Consider the following 25792-nt stretch of genomic DNA (forward strand, 5'->3'; position numbering starts at 1 on the left):
GAGGCTCTAACTAAAGAACTAAACACTCTTAAGTTAGCTCATGAAACTATCTTCGAAGATCATCGAGAACTTTTAAGAGCTCATGAGTAATTACGCTTTGAAAAGCTCAATCTTGAGCAAGACCATGAGTTCTAAAAAGCAATCAATGATGATCTCCGCAAGAAAAGTTCTTCTTACATTGCCAAGCGTTTACTCTTATCCACTTACATGCCTCAAGTCAAGTCTAGTAACAAGAACAAGAAAGATTCTTCCTCTAGCAGTAACAATGATCATGCTAAATCCAATATTGTTGCTTCTAGTAGTTCTCTTGATTACACTAATGATTCTCTTAGCCAAGTTACACTTGAGCAAGAAAATAGCTTATTGAAGGGAATTATAGAGAAAGGAGTGTACAAAAGCCTTGGCGGGAGTAAGCAATTCGAGGAAATTGTGCGCAAGCAAGGAATGCACCGGAAGAATCAAGGTGTTGGTTTTGAACGAAAGTTCAATGCCAATGGAGTTGAGTGGGAAGAAGATCAATACCCCAAGACAAAGTTTGTTCCTCAACAAGAGAAGTATGATACTTCTTTCAAGGGGACACAAGCTCAAGATGATCTTCCACCACAAGGCTACAAGCAAAAAGGCAAGGACAAGCTTCAAGAGGAAATTGATGCATTTGAAGAAGCTCCTAAGACCTTAGTCAAGTGGATTCCCAAGACTACTTCAAGTTCCACTTCATCAAGTATGACTACAACTCCAAGGATTCCCATCAAGATGGTGTGGATCCAAAAGAAGAAGAACTAGAGAGTTCTTGAGGGTGACTCCGCCAACATACTTCACTCTTATCATTTTGGCAAGAACAAGTGCAATCAACTTCCACATCTTGCACTAGTTCAAGGAGTCACAAACCCTCTTGTTGGTAAGACAAGGGACAAGGTAACCTAAAAGTTTTCATGGACATCATCTTGTGTGTGCATCACTCTATGTCTATGGATATCCTTGTTTGTTCCTTGTGGGACTAACCCATGTAGGTATTGAAAGTGCAATTCACTCAAATGGATAGCTCCAAGTGATCTACATCAACATTGAGCATCCACATCTTCAACATCTACATGAAGTCATCATCGACAAAACCCGAGGTTAGTTCATCCCTCTAAGGGGGGATATCACATCTAGGGGGAGCTTTACTCTAAGACTTGAGCTAAAGCAACTCTAAAGATGTGAACACAACAATGCTTTATGTAAAAGTGGTAACCCCACTTGTGCTTGAACGATGAGTATGACCTATGATCAAGTGTTCTCACTTGACTCCTAAGTCAATATACTCATATATAGATGACCTTGTCATCGCAAATTGCTTGATAGATGCTAGAATTGGTTGTGCATGCCTTGTCACATATTTCATTTTCCATCTTATTGTGTGAGCATGCTGGTTGCATATTTTACTCATTCGAGGACATCCACTTGTTGTTTTGATTGTTTGGTTTTATTTCCTTTTGCCAAGTGGATGGACAAGAATGCCTAAGAACCTCCTCTAGCTATCTATGCTTTCCTCGTCTCAAACTCTATTCATGCTACATCACAAAATTTGATCAAGTCAGATTCAAACCACTCTGTGTGAGGAGCGCTCAGAGTCGTCATAGACTTAAACTTCCAAAACCTCTTTATGATTCTCGGTCTGACCGATACCCTACTTTCGGTCCTACCGAGATCATTAAGTTGATCTAGGTTTTCGATCTCGGTGCAACCAATTTGAACCATTCGGTCACACCGAGTTGCAACAACTGTATACAGTTTTGCATCTCGGTGCCACCGAGTTGTTCCACTCGGTCACACCGACAGGGTCGGGCTATATATAGTCATGGGCAAAAATTTGGAAATTTCTCCGAACCCCTTCGCCCGCGCGATAGCCTGCTCTGCCAACTTGGTCTCCGGATCGTCTCCTTGCCGCCAGCCGCCTCCAGTCGCTGGTCTTCGTCGCCGTCAACGGAAATTCAACCCCGCCGTTGCCGCCGTAGCGAGTCTCCGCTGAACTAGGGTATGGACTCGATCTTTGTGCTATTCCCCAATCCGATTCTTAGCACATTGTGATCATCATGATTCTTGCCACGTTTGTTAAACTTCTATCCAGTCAATGAACTCGTAGATTAGGTTTAATTCAAAAAATTTAGGGTTAGGTTTCCGCCGAAACCATCTCGGACCCACCGAGTTGAAAAACTCGGTCCCACCGATTTGGCTTATGCCACTGCACAAGTGAGACTCGGTCTGACCGAGAATTACTTATCGGTGTGACCGATTTTGGAACTCTGTGAAACCCTAGCAGTCTCGGTGCCACCAAATTGTGACTCGGTCTGACCGAGTTCACTAGTTTAGGTGCCAAAACTGCTTCGGTATCACCGAGTTTAGAAATCGGTAGATCCGAGATGCTTTCAGTGGGAAACTAAAACTAAGTTTTTGAATTATTCTTTTGCAAAAATCTCTGCATTTTGTGATGCTTATCCACTCTATCTCATCTATAACCTATTCACAGGGTCAGCAGTCAGAGTTTGCATCATGTCAGACCAAAGTGATAGCCAGAACTTGTCAGAGCAGAAAGTATAGATGAGTGAGGGCACTAGTCCCTCAGGTTCCTCAGATGATGGCAGCAGGAGCACCCCTAGCAATCTGCCTAAAGCTGCCACAAGACAGAGAAAGAAGAGAACCTCAGACTCAGAAGATGAGGATTATGTGGCAGAAGAGGACAGCAGCAGACCAGAAGAGGAGATGTGGATATGCCCCACAGATTCAGGAGCTCATCAACTCTAAGATGGGCACGGGCATATACTTATTGGACAAGGAACACCTGCCCATCCGTCCAGACTTTGAAGATAATCAAGTGGCCATGACTGAGAATGAGCCATCATCTGCCCAAGCACAAGCCAAGAAGGAGAAGGCGAGGAAGGAGAAAGCTGCCAAGATGCCTACTCAAGAGGAGGCATCTGAATATTTCCTGAAAACCAAACAAGAGCAGCTTGGTTACTTGATTGCATCCTCCCTGCGCATTGAGCAAGGACTAGCCACCCTAACTCAGAACCAGGCAAGCTTAGAGAGGATCATGGAACAAAAGTTCTATGACTTGGATGTCAAAGTGACAGAGATTCAGACTGCAGTGGAGCAGCTCTAGGATGACATGCAGGAGAGGAGAGGCAAGACTACAACTGATGCCTTTGCCAGAGTGCCACGAGGTCCGAGGTCGTCTACAGTGCCAGTTGCTGACCCCAGAGCTACCACGTCTGCACCAGCTACAGCCTCAGTTCCACCAGCTCCAGCGTCCACTTCAGCCTCGACTCCGACCACGTCTACAGAAGGCTTCGTCCTTGGAGTGCTCCGGACTCCACCACCACCTGAAGATCAAGCCTGAGTGTCGACTTAGCACTATGCATTTTCTAGGAACTTTTTGGTAACTTGTTTCCAAAGGGGGAGAAAATGTATAGATCATAGGCTTCGAGAGAGAGTGTTGCTTTTATTCTCTCTTGTTTTATTTGGTGGTTTTTTCGAACTTTGTTTGCTTTTGTGTGAGATACTATGTCATTGCTCATGAGACATTGATGATCATGTGTTTGATCATAAGCTACACTTAATGTTTGCTTAATATTATCATCTTATCTATCTTATGTGATCATTCACTATTCTTGGTGATGAGTGCATGTATTTCATTCTTATCATTTTAAGCGCTCCACCAAGATGTATGTGACATGGAAGAGTAACCCATGACTCTAACTCTTTGTGCATTTGCAGTCCAAAGCAAATTTTAAATATGCACAAATTTAGGGGGAGCTCTTACTTGTCACATACTTCTCAAAGCGACGATATATTTCATGCTTATTATCATTTGTCGAAGCTTTGATCTATATGTTGTCATCAATTACCAAAAAGGGGGAGGTTGAAAGTGCAACTATCCCTAGGTGGTTTTGGTAATTCATAACAACATATAGCTCATTGAGCTAATGCTATTCCAAGATGACTATTTCAGGAAAGCTCAATGATTGGCATGGCATGGATGTGAAAGTGGAACCCTCAAAATGCTAAGGACAAAGGATTGGCTCAAGATCAAAAGCTCAAGACTCTTCATTTTATATTTTAGTGATCCAAGATCACATTGAGTCTTTAGGAAAAGCCAATATTATCAAGGAGGGATGAGGTGTTGCTTAATGAGCCTCTTGCTTCATGTGCTTAGTGATATGCTCCAAAACCCTCAACTACTTTCCCATATCCACATATGACCTAAACCCTAAGCCAAACTCGGTCCTACCGATTCTTTCTATCCGGCGCCACCGAGTTTCACTTGTCATAAGCCACTGCCAAACCCTAGCAATTCGGTTCTACCGATAGGGATCTCGGTCTCACCGAGATGGGATTGCAAACTCTCTGTTTCCCTTTCGTAACTTTTCGGTCTCACCGAAAGAGCGAATCGGTCCCACCGAGATTGCAGTGTGAACTCTCCGTTTCCTTTTTGTAACTTTTCGGTCTCACCGAAAGAGCAAATCGGTCCCACCGAGTTTACCTGACCAACTCTCTGGTTAGCTTATTACCAAACTCGGTCTCACCGAGTTTGTGTAATCGGTCTCACCGAGATTACGTTATGCCCAAACCCTAACCATATCGGTCCTACCGAGTTGCATGTCAGTCCCACCGAAAATCTCTAACGGTCACTAGGTTTACCTTTTCGGTCCGACCGAGTTTGTTGATTCAGTCCCACCGAGATTGGAAAACTGTGTGTAACAGTTGGATTTTGTGTGGAGGCTAATATACCCCTCCACCTCCTCTTCATTCGTGGAGAGAGCCATCAGAACACATACACAATTCCAACTCATATGTTCTGAGAGAGAACCACCTACTCATGTGTTGAGACCAAGATATTCCATTCCTACCGTATGAATCTTGATCTCTAGCCTTCCCCAAGTTGCTTTCCACTCAAATCTTCTTTCCACAAAATCCAAATCCTATGAGAGAGAGTTGAGTGTTGGGGAGACTATCATTTGAAGAACAAGAGCAAGGAGTTCATCATCAACACACCATTTGTTACTTCTTGGAGAGTGGTGTCTCCTAGATTGGCTAGGTGTCACTTGGGAGCCTCCGACAAGATTGTGGCGTTGAACCAAGGAGTTTGTAAGGGCAAGGAGATCGCCTACTTTGTGAAGATCTACCGCTAGTGAGGCAAGTCCTTCATGGGCGATGGCCATGGTGGGATAGACAAGGTTGCTACTTCGTGGACCCTTCGTGGGTGGAGCCCTCCGTGGACTCGCGTGACCGTTACCCTTCGTGGGTTGAAGTCTCCATCAACGTGGATGTAGGATAGCACCACCTATTCGAACCACGGGGAAAACATCCGTGTCTCCAATTGCGTTTGAATTCTCCAAACCCTTCCCTTCACATTCTTGCAAGTTGCATGCTTTACTTTCCACTGCCAATATACTCTTTGCATGCTTGCTTGAATTGTGTGATGATTGCTTGACTTGTCCTACAATAGCTAAAATCTGCCAAGAACTAAAATTGGGAAAAGGTTAAGTTTTTATTTGGTCAAGTAGTCTAATCACCCACCCTCTAGACATACTTTCAATCCTACATCAGTGCATCGAAGAAGGCGATAAAGCGGCAATGCTTTTTCTCCTAGTCTGGAGATAAAGCGGCTTAAAGCTGCCACACATCCGGCTAGTTGTTGGACCTGTTTAAGGTCTGTTGGTGTAGCCAATTGAGACAAAGCTCGGATTTTGGCTGGATTTTCCTCAATTCCTCTATTGGAGACGATGAAGCCCAGCAGTTTTCCGGCGGGAATGCCAAAAACACACTTTTCCGGATTGAGCTTGATGTCATATGTATGGAGGTTGTCGAATGTGAGACACAGATCATCTATCAATGACTCGACATGCCTAGTTTTGATGATGATGTCGTCCACATATGCTTCAACTGTCTTGCCGATCTGTTTCTCCAGGCATGTTTGAATCATGCGTTGGTAGGTGGCGCCGGCGTTTTTAAGTACAAAGGGCATAGTGTTGTAGCAGAACGGCCCATATGGGGTAATGAATGCCGTTACGGCTTGGTCGGACTCCTTAATTTTGATTTGATGGTATCCGGAGTATGCGTCGAGGAAACACAGTGAGTCGTGTCCCGCGGTAGCGTCAATAATCTGATCGATGCGAGGGAGGGGAAGGGATCCTTATGGCAGGCCTTGTTGAGGTCTTTGAAATCGACGCATAGGCACCAGGATTTATCCTTCTTTGGCACCATCACCAGGTTTGCTAGCCAGTCCGGGTGTTTTATTTCTCTGATGAATCCAGCCTCGATTAACTTGGCTAGATCCTCCCCCATAGCTTGTCCTTTGGGTTCGGAAAAGCGCCGCAGTGTTTGCTTGACCGGTTTATATCCCTTCAATATGTTGAGGCTGTGTTCAGCCAACCTGCGTGGGATTCCTGGCATATCAGAAGGGTGCGAGGCGAATATGTCCCAGTTCTCGCGCAGGAATTCTCGTAGCACGGCGTCCACCGTTGGGTCCAGCTGTACCCCGATGGATGCTGTCTTCTTGGGGTCCGTCGGGTGGACTTGAAATTTGACTATTTTGTCTGCTGGTTTAAAGCAGGTGGATTTGGGTCGCTTGTCCAGGATTACGTCATCCTTATCCACCGTGGAGCGCAGCGCGGTTAACTCTTCGGCCGTGAGGGCTTCAGACAGTGCCTCAAGGTCCAGGGATGCGGTTTTATTTTCGGTGCAGAATGCTATGTCTGGATCACTGGCAAGAGTGATAATACCATTGGGCCTGGGCATCTTGAGCTTCATGTACCCGTAATGAGGTATAGCTTGGAAGCGTGTAAATGCATCTCGCCCCAATAGGGCGTGATATCCACTGTTGAAAGGGGCCACTTGGAAGGTTATCTCTTCGGACCGATAATTCTCCGGCGTGCCAAATACCACGTCGAGCATGATTTTTCCCGCGCATTACGCCTCCCGACTGGGAATGATTCCTTGGAAGGTCGTGCTACTTTGCTCGATGCGGCTCCTGTCTATTTCCATTTTGTTGAGTGTCTCCTCGTAGATAAGGTTTAGTCCACCGCCGCCATCCATGAGCACTTTGGTGAGCCAAAAACCGTCCACAATTGGATTGAGGATCAAGGCGGCTAGTGCCCGGGCTGTCCAACATTTTGGTTTGTCACTGGCATTGGAAGTTATGGCTATGTCGTTCCAGTGGTTTGTTGCTGCGAATTGGCAGACTTCGGCGAGGTCGCGGAGCGCCCTTTTGTGCCAATTGTTTGAAACGAAAGTCTCAAAGACCGTCAATACGCTGAGGTCATCATCTTCCGGGGGTGTTGCTCTGAGGTATTTTTGGTGAGGATATCCTCGCCGCTCTTGGCCACTTGCCGGAGTATCCAACATGCTCTAAGGTTGTGGGTTGGTATGGTATCCGGTGTTGTGTGTATTCTGCATGGCCTATCGAGCCATCCATCTAGAACGGTTCCGTGCCGCGTAATGGGCTTAGATTTCTTTACTATTGGGTCGGGCGCCCCATGAGGGTGCATCCTTTTTGCCCGGACGAGGGGTTGAGTGGAAACCGGTGGTTCCGAGCGAGCCGCCTGAGTTTTCTAGGCGCTTTCCATTGCCCAGTCCTTTTGTAGTATGGTTGCCAAGTCAGCAAAGTGTAATACACGACGGCGGTTGATGGCGTTGAGGATTCCTTCGTCCATGCAATTATTGCAGAATACTAAGATCGCGTCTTCGTCGCGGCACTCTTTAATCTTGTCTTTGACAAGAAGGAATCTGGCCCAAAAGTGATGGACTGTTTCTTGAGACTGCTGTCGTATGTACATCGCGTATATCTGGGTGGGTGGGTAGCTTTAAATCCGAACCCTAACCCAATTTGGGATCCGGAGTTTGAGAAACTTCCGAGCTTAATAGTTCGGGCTCCGGGATATCAACCGATTTTTCAGGTCCACCGTCCGATTCTAGGTTCGGAGGACAGGGCGTGTTGTTCCGCAGACAGGTATCCGGCTCTTCGAGCTCAGAAATCCTAACATAGTTCGACCTCAATATAGAGGAAGAGTTGTTGTTTTCCTCCGCTACTACCGCTATCTGATGGGTGATCGGCGGAGATGTGTTTTCTCTGTGATTGGGTTTAAGCCCAATCCGATCGTAGTCTGTAGCGACCCCCAAGGCGGCGATGCGATCCAAGAGTTCGTTTAAAGATGACAACTCCGTCGGATCCATCCGTTTGGAGTATTCGGAGTCAACACGGAGGCGATTTTCGTTGACTTGAGAAGTCATCGTCGGCTTAATGGCCGCACGGGCGGTCATGGTAAAGCCGCCCAGCCGGAGGGTTTGGCCTGAGGCCAGGGCTCCTCCGGAGGTGATACTGTCCTTGATAACAAGGTGAGCCATCAATCCTGTCTTTGACGTCACAGCGGAACTCTCAATGAAAGCACCAATGTCGGTGTCAAAACCGGCGGATCTCGGGTAGGGGGGTCTCGAACTGTGCGTCTAAGGTCGATGGTAACAGGAGACAGGGGACACGATGTTTACCTAGGTTTGGGCCCTCTCTATGGAGGTAATACCCTACTTCCTGCTTGATTGATCTTGATGGATATGAGTATTACAAGAGTTGATCTACCACGAGATCGTAATGGCTAAAACCCTAGAAGTCTAGCCTGTATGATTGTGATTGCCTCTACGGACTAAACCCTCCGGTTTATATAGACACCGGAGGGGACTAGGGTTATAAAAAGTCGGTTACAGAGAAAGGAATCTTCATATCCGAACGCTAGGCTTACCATCCACGCCAAGGAGAGTCCCATCCGAACACGGGAGAGAGTCTTCCATCTTGTATCTTCACGGCCCATCAGTCCGGCCCATGTCCAACAGGTCGGACGCCCAAGGACCCCTTAATCCAGGACTCCCTCAGCCGGCGACGGCGCCAGGCGGACTTGCGGGCGGTCGAACTCCCACCCCTGGGAGCAAGGCCACCGGCGATGTCGGGCCGCAACACAAAGATGGGGATGAGGGGAGGGACGCGGTCACGGCACACCACCGGGCGGCCCGCCGCAATGTCGTCGGCCTCGGCGAGGTCCGCCCACACCACTCAAGATGGGACGGGGGGGGGGGGTAGCGACGGAGGGGGTGAGGCCGGTGGCGAGGGAGTCGCCCAGGGCGTCGCCAGAGCCTGCAGGTGCCATCTTCGATGACAGCATTTCAAATTAGTAGTGAACTATTGACCATTAACATATAGAAGAAAGACAAGTCTATAATTCACTAAGACGCATGAACATTTTGCAAAACCATTAAACTAAGTAGAATCTGTTCTGGGCCAAAGTAGAAGCAAAGGAAAAAAGGAATAGGAAATGTCGTGGATGATCTTCAAGTTCTTGTGGACTATTTTTTACTATTATTATTATTTTACCTTATACTCCCTCCGTCCCAAAATAAGTGTCTCAAATTTAGTATAATTTTATACTAAAATTAGTACAAAGTTGAAACACTTATTTTGAGACGGAGGAGTATTAGATATAAAGAAAACATTGAGTACACTCACATCTTGTGGTAGCTAAACCCAAAATATATAGAAGACCATAAACGAAGGAAAAACAACCAATACTATTGGCCTTTGGAGAGGCGATTTTCTATGCATGGTGGTAACTATGCAACCATGGTGGCAGCTACACACCCTTTGGCATAAGTGCCTTTTTTGATATATGAGGTGTCAGGTTTCTTATGGCATTGGCACAAGTGCATTTTTGTTTTATAGAAATGACTTTTTCGCACTTCTCTTTGTCTTTTTATTACCTTTTTACACAAGTGCCTTTTGATTGTGTAGAAAGGGCCTTTTCTCACTTCTCTCAGTCTTCTTGCTTACCTTCTTGGTATAATTGCCCATTTGCTTGCCTAGCTGGTCCAAAGTCGCGCTATTTTTGTTATAGAGTTATTTTTTATGGTCCAAAATAATTATAGATAAAAATTGGGGCCAAAATTGGGGCCATGCGTAGCTACCACCATAGGTAGCAAATTATTTTCTTTTTGTAAAAATTGTCATACGACCACAAGAAAATATATTTTTTGTAAAACTTGTCATGGTTGCATAAAACATTAAATATACAAGTTTTTCCATATCATCATTTAGAAAAAATATGGACAAATTGCCATGATTTTAGAAAAACATAGGAAAGTGAATCTGCCATGATATAAAAAACATAATAGAAAATTATGGAGTTGCTTTGGTCCACCATCTACATTTTGTCAGCAAAGTCGTACACAAAAAAGTGACAATGGTGTAAAAAAGTAGGGGGCATTTCAAGGATTGCTATGGGGGTATGCCATGCTAGCGTTGTAAGAAATCACCATATGTACTGGTTTTGAAAGTGTGCTCGTGTAGGGAAATAGCAAAAAAAACTAGATTTTGCTATGAGAGTATTAGAAAAGTTATTGTTAGAATATTTGCCATGTTTTTTAATAAATGAAAAGGTTCTAAAATTGCCATTTTAGCACATTGGCAGGTAGTCCGTACGCATCCTAGAATTTTTATTACAAATAGCATGTCGATTTCTCTTTTTTTTAGATCATGGCAAATCCTTTTTTGGACCATGGAAAATTTACTTTATGGACCATGGCAATTCTTTTTTGGCCCCTGGCAAATTTAGCGAACAATCCACTGTATAATATTTTTGTTCTCTATCACGGCAAATTTAGTTCTTGTACCATGGCAATTTTATATTTGGACTATGGCAAATTTATTTGTTGGACCATAAGGAAAATTCATTTCTCTTATGAAACAAAGACAACTTAGGTTCAAACAGAATTATTAAGTTTTTTGTTTGTTTTTAAGCTATGGAAGATTTAATTTTTCATGCATGTCAATTGTAAGTTTTCATGTATGGCATTTAGGTATGGCAAACTTATGTTGAAAGACACATCCTACCAGTTAGTTGTTTTGAATTCTTAAACCATTGTTTGAATTGTAAAAAAAAATCAACTTTCGAGCCATGGCAAATTGCATTCGCTGGACAACGGATAATTTTACATACACGACAATTTCTCCAAGCCACGGTATATTTCAGAGACATGTCAAATGGTTTCTTTAAATGGCCAAAACAATTAAAAGTCATGGCAATTTATCATCTAGACTTGTGTTTTGAAAAATTTAATATATTTTTAATCCCTAGCTATGTTGTTGTTCTATTTTAAAACAGATGGCATGTTTTGTATGTTTTTAGCTAAAACAAGCCGTGTGCAAAATATTATCTCTTTTAAGGCTTGTTTTTTACGATGTTCAAGCTAGGCCTTTTTCTAGCCCACTTTTTATACTGGTATGTGCTTTTTCTGTAAAGAGAATTTTATTGTGATGAAGGGGTTAGGGTTCACACCGGGGTTCTCTTTCCAGAGAAAAAATTCGTTCGATCTGGTGCACCATCCATCACGAACAAATCATTCACTAGGGATGGCTCCGAGATCTAATGTCTGATTGCTATTGCGGTCCTTTTTTGCATCAATTGTTTACTACATTAAATATCATATTTTGTTATACAAATAGCGCATTACAAATTTACATTGTTGAAGTAGTTGTATAACACAACCAGGGGTCGTACCTCAAATTTTTAGGCCGCGAAGTGAAATCACAATTTTATCACATGTACAAGAAAGCCAACTGGGTAATTATCATTACACGCGCGACTGCTCCGTGAAAAAGTAGCAAAACACAATTCCATTTTTTTAGATTTTCTAAAAATGATTATTCAAATGATCAATGGAAGAAGTAGTATAAAAAACCCTAATTATAGGACACCCAAGCAAACCTGAAAATAATAATCAGAGGTTGTTTGGATAAATAAAATTGCATGTAATTTTAACTAAACATGTATTTGGTAGGAATTTAAGAAAATCAATTTTATTAATAATTCCATTAGAGATAAGTATGGACATAATCTTTTTTGGATGAGAATGGTAAATTTGTGTGCAAGAGATATGGTAGATTGGTTTATAGAAAAAACCTCTGTTTATCATTTTCTCCCAAACTCAATTTTTTGATTATATGAAAACTAAGATTTACTTATTCTTTAAGTTTGTTATGCTAACCAAGCAAATAATTAGTTAATTACAGTCGTAAGCATGCTTAAGACATACTCATTTAGTAAAATCTTCATATCCAAACACCTCCACAGAATATTTGAGAAGTCGTTGGAGGAGAATAGAGGGTGGAGATGAGGAGTCTCAAAGATAATTTCTAATGGTTTAATTTGCATGGATTTGTTTTAACATTGATAAATCAAGAAAGACAAATAAGAGAAGATGGATAATTTGACGTGCCTGCTTCAAAAGTTCTTTCGTGAGGCTGCGAACATGGGAGAGATGAGAGAAAGAGAGCTAAGCTGGAACGTTGGCCTCGATATGTGGGTTGGTTATGAGTTGGATAATATTATTATTTCCTATTTACAACTTAACACCTTGTTGGTCTTTAATTTTCTTATAGTACTATAATGTAATAGTAGCACTTAAAACAAGCCCCAAACCCATGTGAATGTACGAATTTGAACACAACTCTAGTTGTGACCCTCCCCAAGGTCCAATCTATGCTCTTCTCCATCTCTTTGTCGCCGCTATGGTGGCATGCGATTGATAGTATAGGATCCTCGTCTCTCATTTGTTTAGATTATGTTTTGGTTTCATAGTGACATGTTGCCACAATGTGGTGGCAGTGCTATCTCAAATAAACACCATGTGCTTCTAGTCCCATCTCCTAGGGCTCAATGTAGTGTTGTCGAGGAGTTTGAGAGTTTTTGTCCTCTTCGGTCTTATTGGATGGTTTGTTTCTATTAATTGTTTTATCAGTGTGGCTCTGTAGGCATCATTAGTGACATTATCATCGTCTTCAATAACCTTTATGCTCAAGCTTTTGGAGCAAGGTCACCGGCTTGGTCTGGCGATTTTGCACGGTTGCTGCCTAGATTAGGGAGGTGGCTCCACCGGTATGATTGGTGTGGTTTCCAATCTCCATCGTACACGATGGTCCACCATTGCGCAACTCAACGAGGTATCATCCTCTACAGGCCTTTGCAAATGCTTCGACGGTTGAAATTCTTGATGTTTTCCATAGCGGGCAAGAGCTATGGGCACAATGACAATGGGTTTTAATCTATAATTATTTTGGACTATAAAAAATAACTCTATAACAAAAATAGTGTGACTTTGGACCAGCCGGGCAAGCAAAACGGGCAATTATGCCAAAAAGGTAAGCAAGAAGACTGAGAGAGGTGAGAAAAGGCCCTTTCTACACAATGAAAAGGCACTTCTGTCAAAAAGTTAATAAATAGGACAAAGAAAAGTGAGAAAAGTCATATCTATGCAACAAAATGCACTTGTGCCAATGCCATAAGAAACCTGACACCTCATATATCAAAAAAGGCACTTATGCCAAAGGGTGTGTAGCTGCCATCATGCGTGCGTAGCTACCACCATGCATAGAAAATCGCCTCTCTTTTACAAAAATGCATTTTGTTTTCGCATGCAAACTAATTTGCCACCCCCTAGAAAATGGCAAACAATTTTCCATGACAAAATGCATCTTAACTTGCCATTTTCTATAGTGTGGGTTGCCATGGTGAGTTCTTGAAAATTGAAAAAAAAACTAACTTGCCATCCTAGCAATATCTTTAGTTGTTGCCATAGGCGGAAAAAAATATCTTCGGCTACAATGGCAGTGCATATTTAGTAGCGGTGCAAAAAGGGTAAGTTTAGTTCCATGCTTCAATAACTAGGCACATGAAAAGCTCTACTTAGAAACATCTACAGTCACGCGCCTCAAACCCGTCTCATACGTCCGGGCAGGCCGCCTGGTCACTGTCTGGTCACATTTTTTTTACCTAGACGGTCCCCTCAAACGGCCCTCAAATGCCCGAGCTGATCGGCACCCGTCATATCCAGCCCAAATATTGCGCGTATATGGGGGCGCCTGGGCACGCCCACGTCGGACCCGACAGCCCGTCCCCACCCCAAAGTGCACCAAATTCAGCCCTTCCAGAGCTGCCGGATCCATTTGCGCCCTCCTCTCTTCTTCCTCTTCCCCGCCGTCCGGCTCGCAGCTCCACCATCGCGCGCGCTCCGCAATCATTCCTAGCCTCTGTGTCAGTAGCTCCGGCAAAGCAGTCCTCTCTCCCGTCCTCGCCGCAGGGGACATTGTCTCCGACCCGGACGCCACCGCGGTATGTCTAACAACTCTCTGGTTTCGCCTTACGCTTGATGTGTTCGACACATTGTCTGGCCAGGTTTTTTGTAATTTTGTTAGGGAAAACGATGGATTTCAATGCTTTGTCAGACGAGGAGTATGGACCGATGGAGCTTGACCAAATGATTCAAGATGAGTTCTTCGATTCCTCGGATTCGGACGAACAAGTGGACATCATCATGATCATGAGCATGCAAGAGGAAATGGACCTCCCAGTGGAGCATATTCTCAACTTCAAGGGCTCAATGAAAGGAAGAAGAGTGATCAACCGGGATAGGGTGTCTGGAGCAAAGCTACTGTACAGGGATTACTTTGCTCCCAAGCCCGGTTTCTCGGATGATCCATGGTTTCGTCGCCATTTTGCATGCAGAAACCATTGTTTTGCGCATTGTAGAGGGGGTGGAGGGACACGGAGACTACTTCAAGCTCACAAGGGATTGCTCTCTTTCTCACCCAAGCAGAAGTGCATGGCTACTCTGAGGATGCTTGCACTTGGTACCATTGCAGATGCAGTTGGTGAGATGGTCAGGATGGGGGAGAGTACATGCTTGAAGACTACTGTCAAGTTTGCCCGCGCCGTGGTGGAGGTGTTTGTACCTGAGTATCTCAAAGAACCAAATGTGCAGGACATGGAGAAGTTGTTGGCTATTGGAGAGGCAAGGTGGTTTCCAAGAATGCTTGGATCAATTGATTCATGCATTGTGTTGGGGATATAACCAGACGGTGTGACCCGCCCAGGAGGGACCGGGTTACACTATTGGAGAATCATAAGGGAAGGCCTAAGTAGGCCCAAGAAGATAAGGTATGAAGACTCGAGGCAGCTTACGAGGTGGGCCTATTGAAGGCCCAAGACCCGGAGATGGCGTCATAACCCGGAGGTGTGAGCCGCCCGATGGCGACTTGCCTAGCAAGGCAAGGCGACTTAGAACCCGAGTCGGTCATGTTGTATGATCCGGCTTGGACTCTTGTAAGCCCAGGGCCTCGACCTGTGTATATAAAGGCAAGAAACTGCGGCAGTTAAACTCAAGTTACAATCAATCAAGAGCTAGGTTAAGCGATTTCGTTCCCTTGTAATCGATACTCAATCAATACAACACAAAGCAGGAAGTAGGCTTTTACCTTGTTGGTGAGGGGCTGAACCTGGGTAAACTCGTGTCTCTCGTCCTGCTCAACCCCTTTAAGCTAATCACCGTAGCCATGGCCTCACACCTAAGTCCTTTCACAAGGGCATCTGCCATGACAAAACCACGACAGTTGGTTCCCATCGTCGGGCCAGTGCATGGTGGTTTCGAGTTCTTGGAGGGTTCTTTCCCAGGGATATGAAGGAAATATGCCCTGGAGGCAATAATAAAGTTGTTATTATTTATATTTCCTTATATCATGATCAATGTTTATTATTCATGCTAGCATTGTATTAACCGGAAACTTAGTACATGTGTGAATACATAGACAAACAAAATGTCACTAGTATGCCTCTACTTGACTAGCTCGTTAAATCAATGATGGTTATGTTTCCTAACCATAGACATGAGTTGCCATTTGATTAACGGGATCATATCATTGGAGAATGATGTGATTTACTTGACCCATCCGTTAGCTTAGCACGATGATCGTTTAGTTTGACGCTATTGCTTTCTCCATAACTTATACATGTTCCTATGACTATGAGATCATGCAACTCCCGAATACCGGAGGAACACTTAGTGTGCTATCAAACGTCACAACATAACTAGGTGACTATAAAGATGCTCTACGGGTGTCTCCGATGGTGTTTGTTGAGTTGGCATAGATCGAGAATAGGATTTGTCACTCCGAGTATTGGAGAGGTATCTCTGGGCCCTCTTGGTAATGCACATCACTATAAGCCTTGCAAGCAATGTGACTAATGAGTTAGTTACGGGATGATGCATTATAGAACGAGTTAAGAGACTTGCTGGTAAGGAGATTGAACTTGGTATTGAGATACCGACGGTCGAATCTCGGGCAAGTAACATACCGATGACAAAGGGAACAACGTATATTGTTATGCCGTTTGACCGATAAAGATCTTCGTAGAATATGTGGGAGCCAATATGAACATCCAGGTTCCGCTATTGGTTATTGACCAGACACGTGTCTCGGTCATGTCTACATAGTTCTCGAACCCGTAGGGTCCGCACGCTTAATGTTCGGTGACGATCAGTATTATGAGTTGATGTGTTTTGACGTACCGAAGGTAGTTCGGAGTCCCGGATATGATCACGGACATGACGAGGAGTCTCAAAATGGTCGAGACATAAACATTGATATATTGGAAGACTATGTTTGGACATCGGAATGGTTCCGGATGAGTTCGGGTATTTTCTGGAGTACCGAGAGGTTTCCAGAACCCCCCGGGGAGTCAATGGGCCTTAATGGGCCATTGTGGAAAGCAGGAGGAGGCGGCCAACGTGGCCCCCCCCAAGCCCAATCCGAATTGGGAGGGGGGGTCGGCCCCCTTTCCTTCTCTCCATCTCCCCCTTCCTTCCCTCTCCTACTCCAACTAGGGAAGGGGGAATCCTACTCCCATCGGGAGTAGGACTCCCCCCATGGGCTCGCCTAGGAGGCCGGCCCTCTCCCCCTCCTCCACTCCTTTATATACGGGGGAGGGGGCACCCCATAGACACACAAGTTGATCATTGATCCCTTAGCTGTGTGTAGTGCCCCCCTCCACCATAATCCACCTCGGTCATATCGTAGCGGTGCTTAGGCGAAGCCCTATTCCGGTAGCATCATCATCACCGTCATCACGTTGTCATGCTGACGATGCTCTCCCTCGACACTCAGCTAGATCGAGAGTTCGCGGGACGTCACCAAGCTGAACGTGTGCAGATTGCGGAGGTGCCATACTTTCAGTACTAGGATCGGTCGGATTGTGAAGACGTACTACTACATCAACCGCGTTGTCATAACGCTTCCACTTACGGTCTACGAGGGTACGTAGACAACACTCTCCCCTCTTGTTTCTATGCATCACCATGATCTTGCATGTGCGTAGGAGTTTTTTTAATATTACTACGTTCCCCTACAGTGGCATCCAAGCCAGGTTTATGCGTAGATGTTATATGCACGAGTAGAACACAAAGGAGTTGTGGGCGTGGGTATATACATATTGCTTGCCATCACTAGTTGATTCTTGATTCAGAGGTAGTGTTGGATGAATCGGCCCAGACCGACATCACGCGTACGTGCTACCTCTTGAGCATTGCGTTGGTTTTCCCTTGAAGAGGAAAGGGTGATGCAGTAAAGTAGCGTAAGCATTTCCCTCAGTTTTTGAGAACCAAGGTATCAATCCAGTAGGAGATCACGCTCGAGTCCCACGCACTTACACAAACAAATAAGAACCTCGCAACCAACGCGATAAAGGGGTTGTCAATCCCTTCACGATCACTTATGAGAGTGAGATCTGATAGATATGATAAGATAATATTTTTGGTATTTTTATGATAAAGAGAAATAAAGATGCAAAGTAAAAAAAGGGCAATAGAAATAGCTAAGTGTTGGAAGATTAATATGATGAAAGATAGACCCGTGGGCCAAAGATTTCACCACTAGTGGCTTCTCTCAAGAGCATAAGTATTACGGTGGGTAAACGAATTACTGTCGAGCAATTGATAGAATTGAGCATAGTTATGAGAATATCTAGGTATGATCATGTATATAGGCATCACGTCCGCGACAAGTAGACCGAAATGATTCTGCATCTACTACTATTACTCCACACATAGACCGCTATCCAGCATGCATCTAGAGTATTAAGTTGATAAGAACAAAGTAATGCTTTAAGTAAGATGACATGATGTAGAGGGATAAACTCATGCAATATGATATAACCCCCATCTTTTTATCCTCGATAGCAACAATACAATACGTGCCGTTTCCCTTTCTGTCACTGGGATCGAGCGCCGTAAGATTGAACCCAAAGCTAAGCGCTTCTCCCATTGCAAGAAAGATCAATCTAGTAGGACAAACCAAACCGATAAATCAAAGAGACTTGCAAAGATAAACCAATCATACATAAAATAATTCAGAGGAGATTCAAATATTGGTCATAGATAAACTTGATCATAAACCCACAATTCATCGGATCTCGACAAACACACCGCAAAAGAAGATTACATTGAATATATCTCCAAGAGAATTGAGGAGAACTTTGTATTGAGATCCAAAGATAGAGAAGAAGCCATCTATCTAATAACTATGGACCCATAGGTCTGAAGTAAACTACTCACACATCACCGGAGAGGCCATGGAGTTGATGTAGAGGCCTTCTGTGATCAATGCCCCCTCCGGCGGAGCTCCAGAAAAGGCCCCAAGATGGGATCTCTCGGGTACAGAAGGTTGCGGCGGTGGAATTAGGTTTTCGTGGTGCTCCTGGATGTTTGGGGGTACGTGGATATATATAGGAGGAAGAAGTATGTCGGTGGAGCAACGAGGGGCCCACGAGGGTGGAGGGCGCGCCCAGGGGGTAGGCACGCCCCCTGCATCGTGCCCTCCTCGATCGTTTCTTGATGCCCACTCCAAGTCTCCTGGATCACATTTGTTGAGAAAATCACGTTCCCGAAGGTTTCATTCCGTTTGGACTCCGTTTGATATTCCTTTTCTGCGAAACCCTAAAATAGGCAAAAAAAACAACAATTTGGGCTGGGCCTCCGGTTAGTAGGTTAGTCCCAAAAATGATATAAAAATGTAAAATAAAGCCCATTAACATCCAAAACAGATGATATAATAGCATGGAGCAATCAAAAATTATAGATACGTTGGAGACGTATCAAGCATCCCCAAGCTTAATTCCTGCTCGTCCTCGAGTAGGTAAATGATAAAAAAGAATTTTTGATGTGGAATGCTTTCTAACATATTTCTCAATGTATTTTTTCTTTATTGTGGCATGAATATTCAGATCCAAAAGATTCAAGATAAAAGTTTAATATTGACATAAAAATAATAATACTTCAAGCATACTAACTAAGCAATCATGTCTTCTCAAAATAACATGGCCAAAGAAAGTTCATCCCTATAGTTTGGTCATGCTCCATTTTCGTCACACAAGAATGCTCTCATCATGCACAACCCCGATGACAAGCCAAGCAATTGTTTCACACTTTAGTAATCTCAAACTTTTCAACTTTCACGCAATACATGAGCATGAGCCATGGATATAGCACTATGGGTGGAATAGAATATAATGAAGGGGTTTATGTGGAGAAGACAAAAAAGGAGAAAGTCTCACTTCGACGCGGCTAATCAATGGGCTAGGGAGATGCCCATCAATTGATGTCAATTCAAGGAGTAGGGATTGCCATGCAACGGATGCACTAGAGCTATAAATGTATGAAAGCTCAACAAAATAAACTAAGTGGGTGTGCATCCAACTTGCTTGCCCACGAAGACCTAGGGCACTTGAGGAGGCCCATTGTTGGAATATAGAAGCCAAGTTCTGTAATAAAAAGTTCCCACTAGTATATGAAAATGACAAAACAAGAGACTCTCTATCATAAAGATCAAGGTGCTACTTTGAAGCACAAGTGTGGAAACAGGATAGTAGCATTGCCCTTTTTTGGCCTTTTTTTTATTTTTTGGCCTTTCTCTTTTTTTGGGACAATGCTCTATTAATGATGATCATCACACTTCTATTTATTTACAACTCAATGATTACAACTCGATACTAGAACAAGATATGAGTCTATAAGAATGCCTCCGGCGGTGTACCGGGATGTGCAATGACTCATGAGTGACATGTATGAAAAAATTATGAATGGTGGCTTTGCCACAAATATGATGTCAACTACATGATCATGCAAGGCAATATGACAATGATGATGCGTGTCATAATAAACGGAATGGTGGAAAGTTGCATGGCAATATATCTCGGAATGGCTATGGAAATGCCATAATAGGTAGGTATGGTGGCTGTTTTGGGGAAGATATAAGGAGGTTTATGTGTGATAGAGCATATCGTATCTCGGGATTTGGATGCACCGGCGAAGTTTGCACCAACTCTCAAGGTGAGAAAGGGCAATTCACGGTATCGAAGAGGCTAGCAATGATGGAAGGGTGAGAGTGCGTATAATCCATGGACTCAACATTAGTCATAAAGAACTCACATACTTATTGCAAAAATCTACAAGTCATCAAAAACCAAGTATTACATGCATGCTCCTAGGTGGGTAGATTGTTAGGAAAAGACCATCGCTCGTCCCCGACCGCCACTCATAAGGAAGACAATCAAATAACACCTCATGTTTCAAATTTGTTACACAACGTTTACCATACGTGAATGCTACGGGACTTGCAAACTTCAACACAAGTATTCCTCAAATTCACAACTACTCAACTAGCACAACTTTAATATCACTATCTCCATATCTCAAAACAATCATCAAGTATCAAACTTCTCTTAGTATTCAATGCACTTATATGAAAGTTTTTATTATGCCTAAAAGAAAATTGCCATGTTGTTCTAAAGGACTCTCAAAATAATATAAGTGAAGCATGAGAGATCAATAATTTCTATAAAATAAAACCACCGCCATGCTCTAAAAAATATAAGTGAAGCACTAGAGCAAAAACTATATAGCTCAAAAGATATAAGTGAAGCACATAGGGTATTCTAATAAATTTCAAATCATGTGAGTCTCTCTCAAAAGGTGTGTACAGCAAGGATGATTGTGGTAAACTAAAAGGCAAAGACTCAAATCATACAAGACGCTCCAAGCAAAACACATATCATGTGGTGAATAAAAATATAGCTCCAAGTAAAGTTACCGATGGACGAAGACGAAAAAAGGGATGCCTTCTGAGGAATCCCCAAGCTTAGGCTTTTTGGTGTCCTTGTATTTTACCTTGGGGTGTAATGGGCATCCCCAAGCTTACGCTCTTGTCACTCCTTGTTCCATAATTCATCAAATCTTTACCCAAAACTTGAAAACTTCACAACACAAAACTTAAATAGAAAATCTCGTGAGCTCCGTTAGCGAAAGAAAACAAAACACCACTTCAAGGTACTGTAATGAACTCATTATTTATTTATATTTGTGTTAAACCTACTGTATTCCAACATCTCTATGGTTTATAAACTCTTTTACTAGCCATAGATTCATCAAAATAAGCAAACAACACAAGAAAAACAGAATCTGTCAAAAATAGAACAGTCTGTAGTAATCTGTAGCTAACGCAACTTCTGGAACCCCACAAATTCTAAAATAAATTGCTGGACGTGAGGAATTTATCTATTAATCATCTGAAAAAATAATTAACTACATAGAACTCTCCAAATAAAAATGGAAGCAATTCTCGTGAGCGCTAAAGTTTCTGTTTTTTTACAGCAAGATCAAAAAGACTTTCCCCAAGTCTTCCCAACGGTTCTACTTGGCACAAACACTAATTAAACACAAAAAAACACAACCAAAACAGAGGTTAGATAAATTATTTATTAATAAACAGGAGCAAAAAGCAAGGAATAAAAATAGAATTGGGTTGCCTCTCAACAAGCGCTATCGTTTAACGCCCCTAGCTAGGCATAAAAGCAAGGATAGATCTAGGTATTGCCATAATAATAGGATAGATCACGAAAAATCATTTCATATTCTCTACGTTCAGCAGCAAGTTTTCTTTGAGGCAAGCAAAAGTAATCAAAAGGGCTAAATTTAATGGGACAGAAGTCCCCAAGATCAATTTTGGGAGGTATAGGTTCCTCCTTTGGCCCCTCATATTGCACAACCAATTCATCATTACAAGCATTCTTTTGACAAAACTTCGTGAGCCTATACTCGAGAGAATAACCTAGCTCATTATTTCGAATAGCAAAATCATTATTAAGTTCGAAAATTCTATCAACTAGGACATTGATAGGAACCTTTTTTTCTAAGGTTCTCATTAAAAGCAACATAGTCTAAAGATTGAAAACGCATTATTTCCTCTTGATCAAAGAGGATTGCCTCTATGGGAGGACGGCAAGCGTCCACCCTATAGTGCGCAAAGATTTCTTTGGCCTCTTTTATTATAAATCTGAACTCATGATCCAAAAAGATAGTAGCAGCACGCTTAACAGAAGAATGCTCGATATTAGAAAACTCTAGGAAAATCCTTTGTATGCAATGATGCATGTGCATAAATTGCCTTTCAAGTTCAACTACAAGCATGGCGATAGCGTCTGCAAGACTACTAGTTCTATGAAGAATAGAACTACACATAAAAGGCAAAGCACCAGCACAAGTAAAGAAATCTTGGATAACTCCTTTTCCAATAATATTACCACTACAGATTCGGAATTTTTTTTGTATGTAAGATAGGGGGTTCTTCAGCAGGAGCATCAAAATTTTTCATGTTATTATTATTGTCCATATCAACAATAATTTCCCGAATTTCAAACATAATGGCAGAAAGTGCGAGGATCAAAAGAAAGAGGAAGGCGAACAACAAAGAGAGGGCGATTAAAACGACAAGGGTGAAGTGGGGAGAGGAAAACGAGAGGCAAATGGCAAATAATGTAATGCGAGGGATAAGAGTTTGTGATGGGTACTTGGTATGTCTTGACTTGTGAGTAGACTCCGGCAACGGTGCCAGAAATGGCTCGTTGTCAGGAGTCAAATCTTGACTTGACTTGGCGTGAATATCCCTGGCAACGGCGCCAGAAATCCTTCTTGCTCCTCTTGAGCACTGCGTTGGTTTTCCCTTGAAGAGGAAAGGGTGATGCAGTAAAGTAGCGTAAGTATTTCCCTCAGTATTTGAGAACCAAGGTATCAATCCAGTAGGAGATCACGCTCGAATCCCACGCACCTACACAAACAAATAAGAACCTCGCAACCAACGCGATAAAGGGGTTGTCAATCCCTTCATGGTCACTTACGAGAGTGAGATCTGGTAGATATGATAAGATAATATTTTTGGTATTTTTATGATAAAGAGAAATAAAGATGCAAAGTAAAATAAATGGCAATAGAAATAGCTAAGTGTTGGAAGATTAATATGATGAAAGATAGACCCAGGGGCCATAGGTTTCACTAGTGGCTTCTCTCAAGAGCATAAGTACTACGGTGGGTAAACGAATTACTGTCGAGCAATTGATAGAATTGAGCATAGTTATGAGAATATCTAGGTATGATCATGTATATAGGAATCACGTCCGCGACAAGTAGACCGAAATGATTCTGCATCTACTACTATTACTCCACACATCGACCGCTATCCAGCATGCATCTAGAGTATTAAGTTCATAAGAACAGAGTAATGCTTTAAGTAAGATGACATGATGTTGAGGGATAAACTCATGCAATATGATATAAATCCCATCTTTTTATCCTCGATAGCAACAATACAATACGCGTTGTTTCCCTTTCTGTCACTGGGATCGAGCATCGCAAGATTGAACCCAAAGCTAAGCACTTCTCCCATTGCAAGAAAGATCAATCTAGTAGGCCAAACCAAAGTGATAATTCGAAGAGACTTGCAAAGATAAACCAATCATACATAAAAGAGTTTAGAGGATATTCAAATATTGTTCATAGATAAACTTGATCATAAACCCACAATTCACCGGATCTCGACAAACACACCGCAAAAGAAGATTACATCGAATAGATCTCCAAGAGAATCGAGGAGAACTTTGTATTGAGATCCAAAGAGAGAGAAGAAGCCATCTAGCTAATAACTATGGACCCGTAGGTCTGAAGTAAACTACTCACACATCATCGGAGAGGCCATGGAGTTGATGTAGAGACCCTTCGTGATCAATGCCCCCTCCGGCGGAGCTCCGGAAAAGGCCCCAAGATGGGGTCTCTCGGGTACTGAAGGTTGCAGCGGTGGAATTAGGTTTTCGTGGTGCTCTTGGATGTTTGGGGGGTACGTGGATATATATAGGAGGAAGAAGTACGTCGGTGGAGCAACGAGGGGCCCACGAGGGTGGAGGGCGCGCCCAGGGGGGTAGGCGCGCCCCCTGCCTCGTGCCCTCCTCGATCGTTCCTTGACACCCACTCCAAGTCTCCTAGATCACGTTTGTTGAGAAAATCACGTTCCCGAAGGTTTCATTCCGTTTGGACTCCGTTTGATATTCCTTTTTTGTGAAACCCTAAAATAGGCAAAAAAAACAGCAATTTGGGCTGGGCCTCCGGTTAGTAGGTTAGTCCCAAAAATGATATAAAAGTGTAAAATAAAGCCCATTAACGTCCAAAATAGATAATATAATAGCATGGAGCAATCAAAAATTATAGATACGTTGGAGACGTATCAGTATGCTTAAGCGAGACTAGTTCTACCGACGTGCTTCGCACTCAGGTGGCTGGTGGGTGTCAGTTTTCTCCAACTTTAGTTGAATCGGATTCAATTAACAGGGTTCTTTCTGAAGATCAAAAAGCAATCACTATACCGCGTTGTGGTTTTTGACGCGTAGGTAAGAATGGTTCTTGCTCAGCCCGTAGCAGCCACGTAAAACTTGCAACAACAAAGTAGAGGACGTCTAACTTGTTTTTGCAGGGCATGTTGTGATGTGATATGGTCAAGACATGATGCTAAATTTTATTGTGTGAGATGATCATGTTTTGTAACACAGTTATCGGCAACTGGCAGGAGCCATATGGTTGTCGCTTTATTATATGAAATGCAATCGCCATGTAATTGCTTTACTTTATCACTAAGCGGTAGCGATACTCGTAGAAGAAATAGTTGGCGAGAGGACAACGATGCTTCGATGGAGATCAAGGTATCAAGCTGGTGATGATGGTGATCAAGACGGTGCTTTGGATATGGAGATCAAAGGCACAAGATGACGATGGCCATATCATATCACTTATATTGATTGCATGTGATGTTTATCCTTTATGCAACTTATTTTGCTTAGTTCGACGGTAGCATTATAAGATGATCTCTCACTAAATTCCAAGGTATAAGTGTTCTCCCTAAGTATGCACCGTTGCTACAGTTCGTCGTGCCGAGACACCACGTGATGATCGGGTGTGATAAGCTCTACATTCACATACAATGGGTGCAAGCTAGTTTTGCACATGCAGAATACTCGGGTTAAACTTAACGAGCCTAGCATATGCAGATATGGCCTCGGAACACTAAGACCGAAAGGTCGAGCGTGAATCATATAGTAGATATGATCAACATAAGTGATGTTCACCATTGAAAACTACTCCATCTCACGTGATGATCGGACATGGTTTAGTTGATATGGATCACGTGATCACTTAGATGATTAGAGGGATGTCTATCTAAGTGGGAGTTCTTAAGTAATTTGATTAATTGAACTTTAATTTATCATGAACTTAGTACCTGATAGTATTTTGCATGTCTATGTTGTTGTAGATAGATGGCTCGTGCTGTTGTTTCGTTGAATTTTAATGCGTTCCTTGAGAAAGCTAAGTTGAAAGATGATGGTAGCAACTACATGGATTGGGTCCGTAACTTGAGGATTATCCTCATTGTTCCACAGAAGAATTACATCCTGGAAGCACCGCTAGGTGACAAACCCGCTACAGGAGCAACGCCAGATGTTGTGAACACCTGGCAGAGCAAAGCTGATGACTACTCGATAGTTCAGTGTGCCATGCTTTACGGCTTAGA

At 43.0% G+C, this 25792-nt stretch overlaps 1 protein-coding gene across 1 annotated transcript; it reads left to right on the plus strand.

The window, feature by feature from the left end:
* Positions 1–14280: 14280 nt before the first annotated feature.
* LOC147985264 (uncharacterized) lies at positions 14281–14928 on the plus strand. Its single transcript, XM_087541486.1, has one exon. The coding sequence runs from the start codon at positions 14281–14283 to the stop codon at positions 14926–14928; it is 648 nt and encodes a 215-aa protein (XP_087397612.1).
* Positions 14929–25792: the final 10864 nt, after the last annotated feature.

The sequence above is a fragment of the Triticum urartu genome, chromosome 2A (assembly GCF_056163025.1).
Source record: "Triticum urartu cultivar PI428250 chromosome 2A, HENAU_Tu73, whole genome shotgun sequence".
In the NCBI taxonomy this organism is placed as follows: Eukaryota; Viridiplantae; Streptophyta; class Magnoliopsida; order Poales; family Poaceae; genus Triticum; species Triticum urartu.

What these genes read in the sequence shown, in the direction of transcription:
- LOC147985264 (XM_087541486.1), top strand. Translation starts at nt 14,281, where the DNA reads ATGGATTTCAATGCTTTGTCAGACGAGGAGTATGGACCGATGGAGCTT.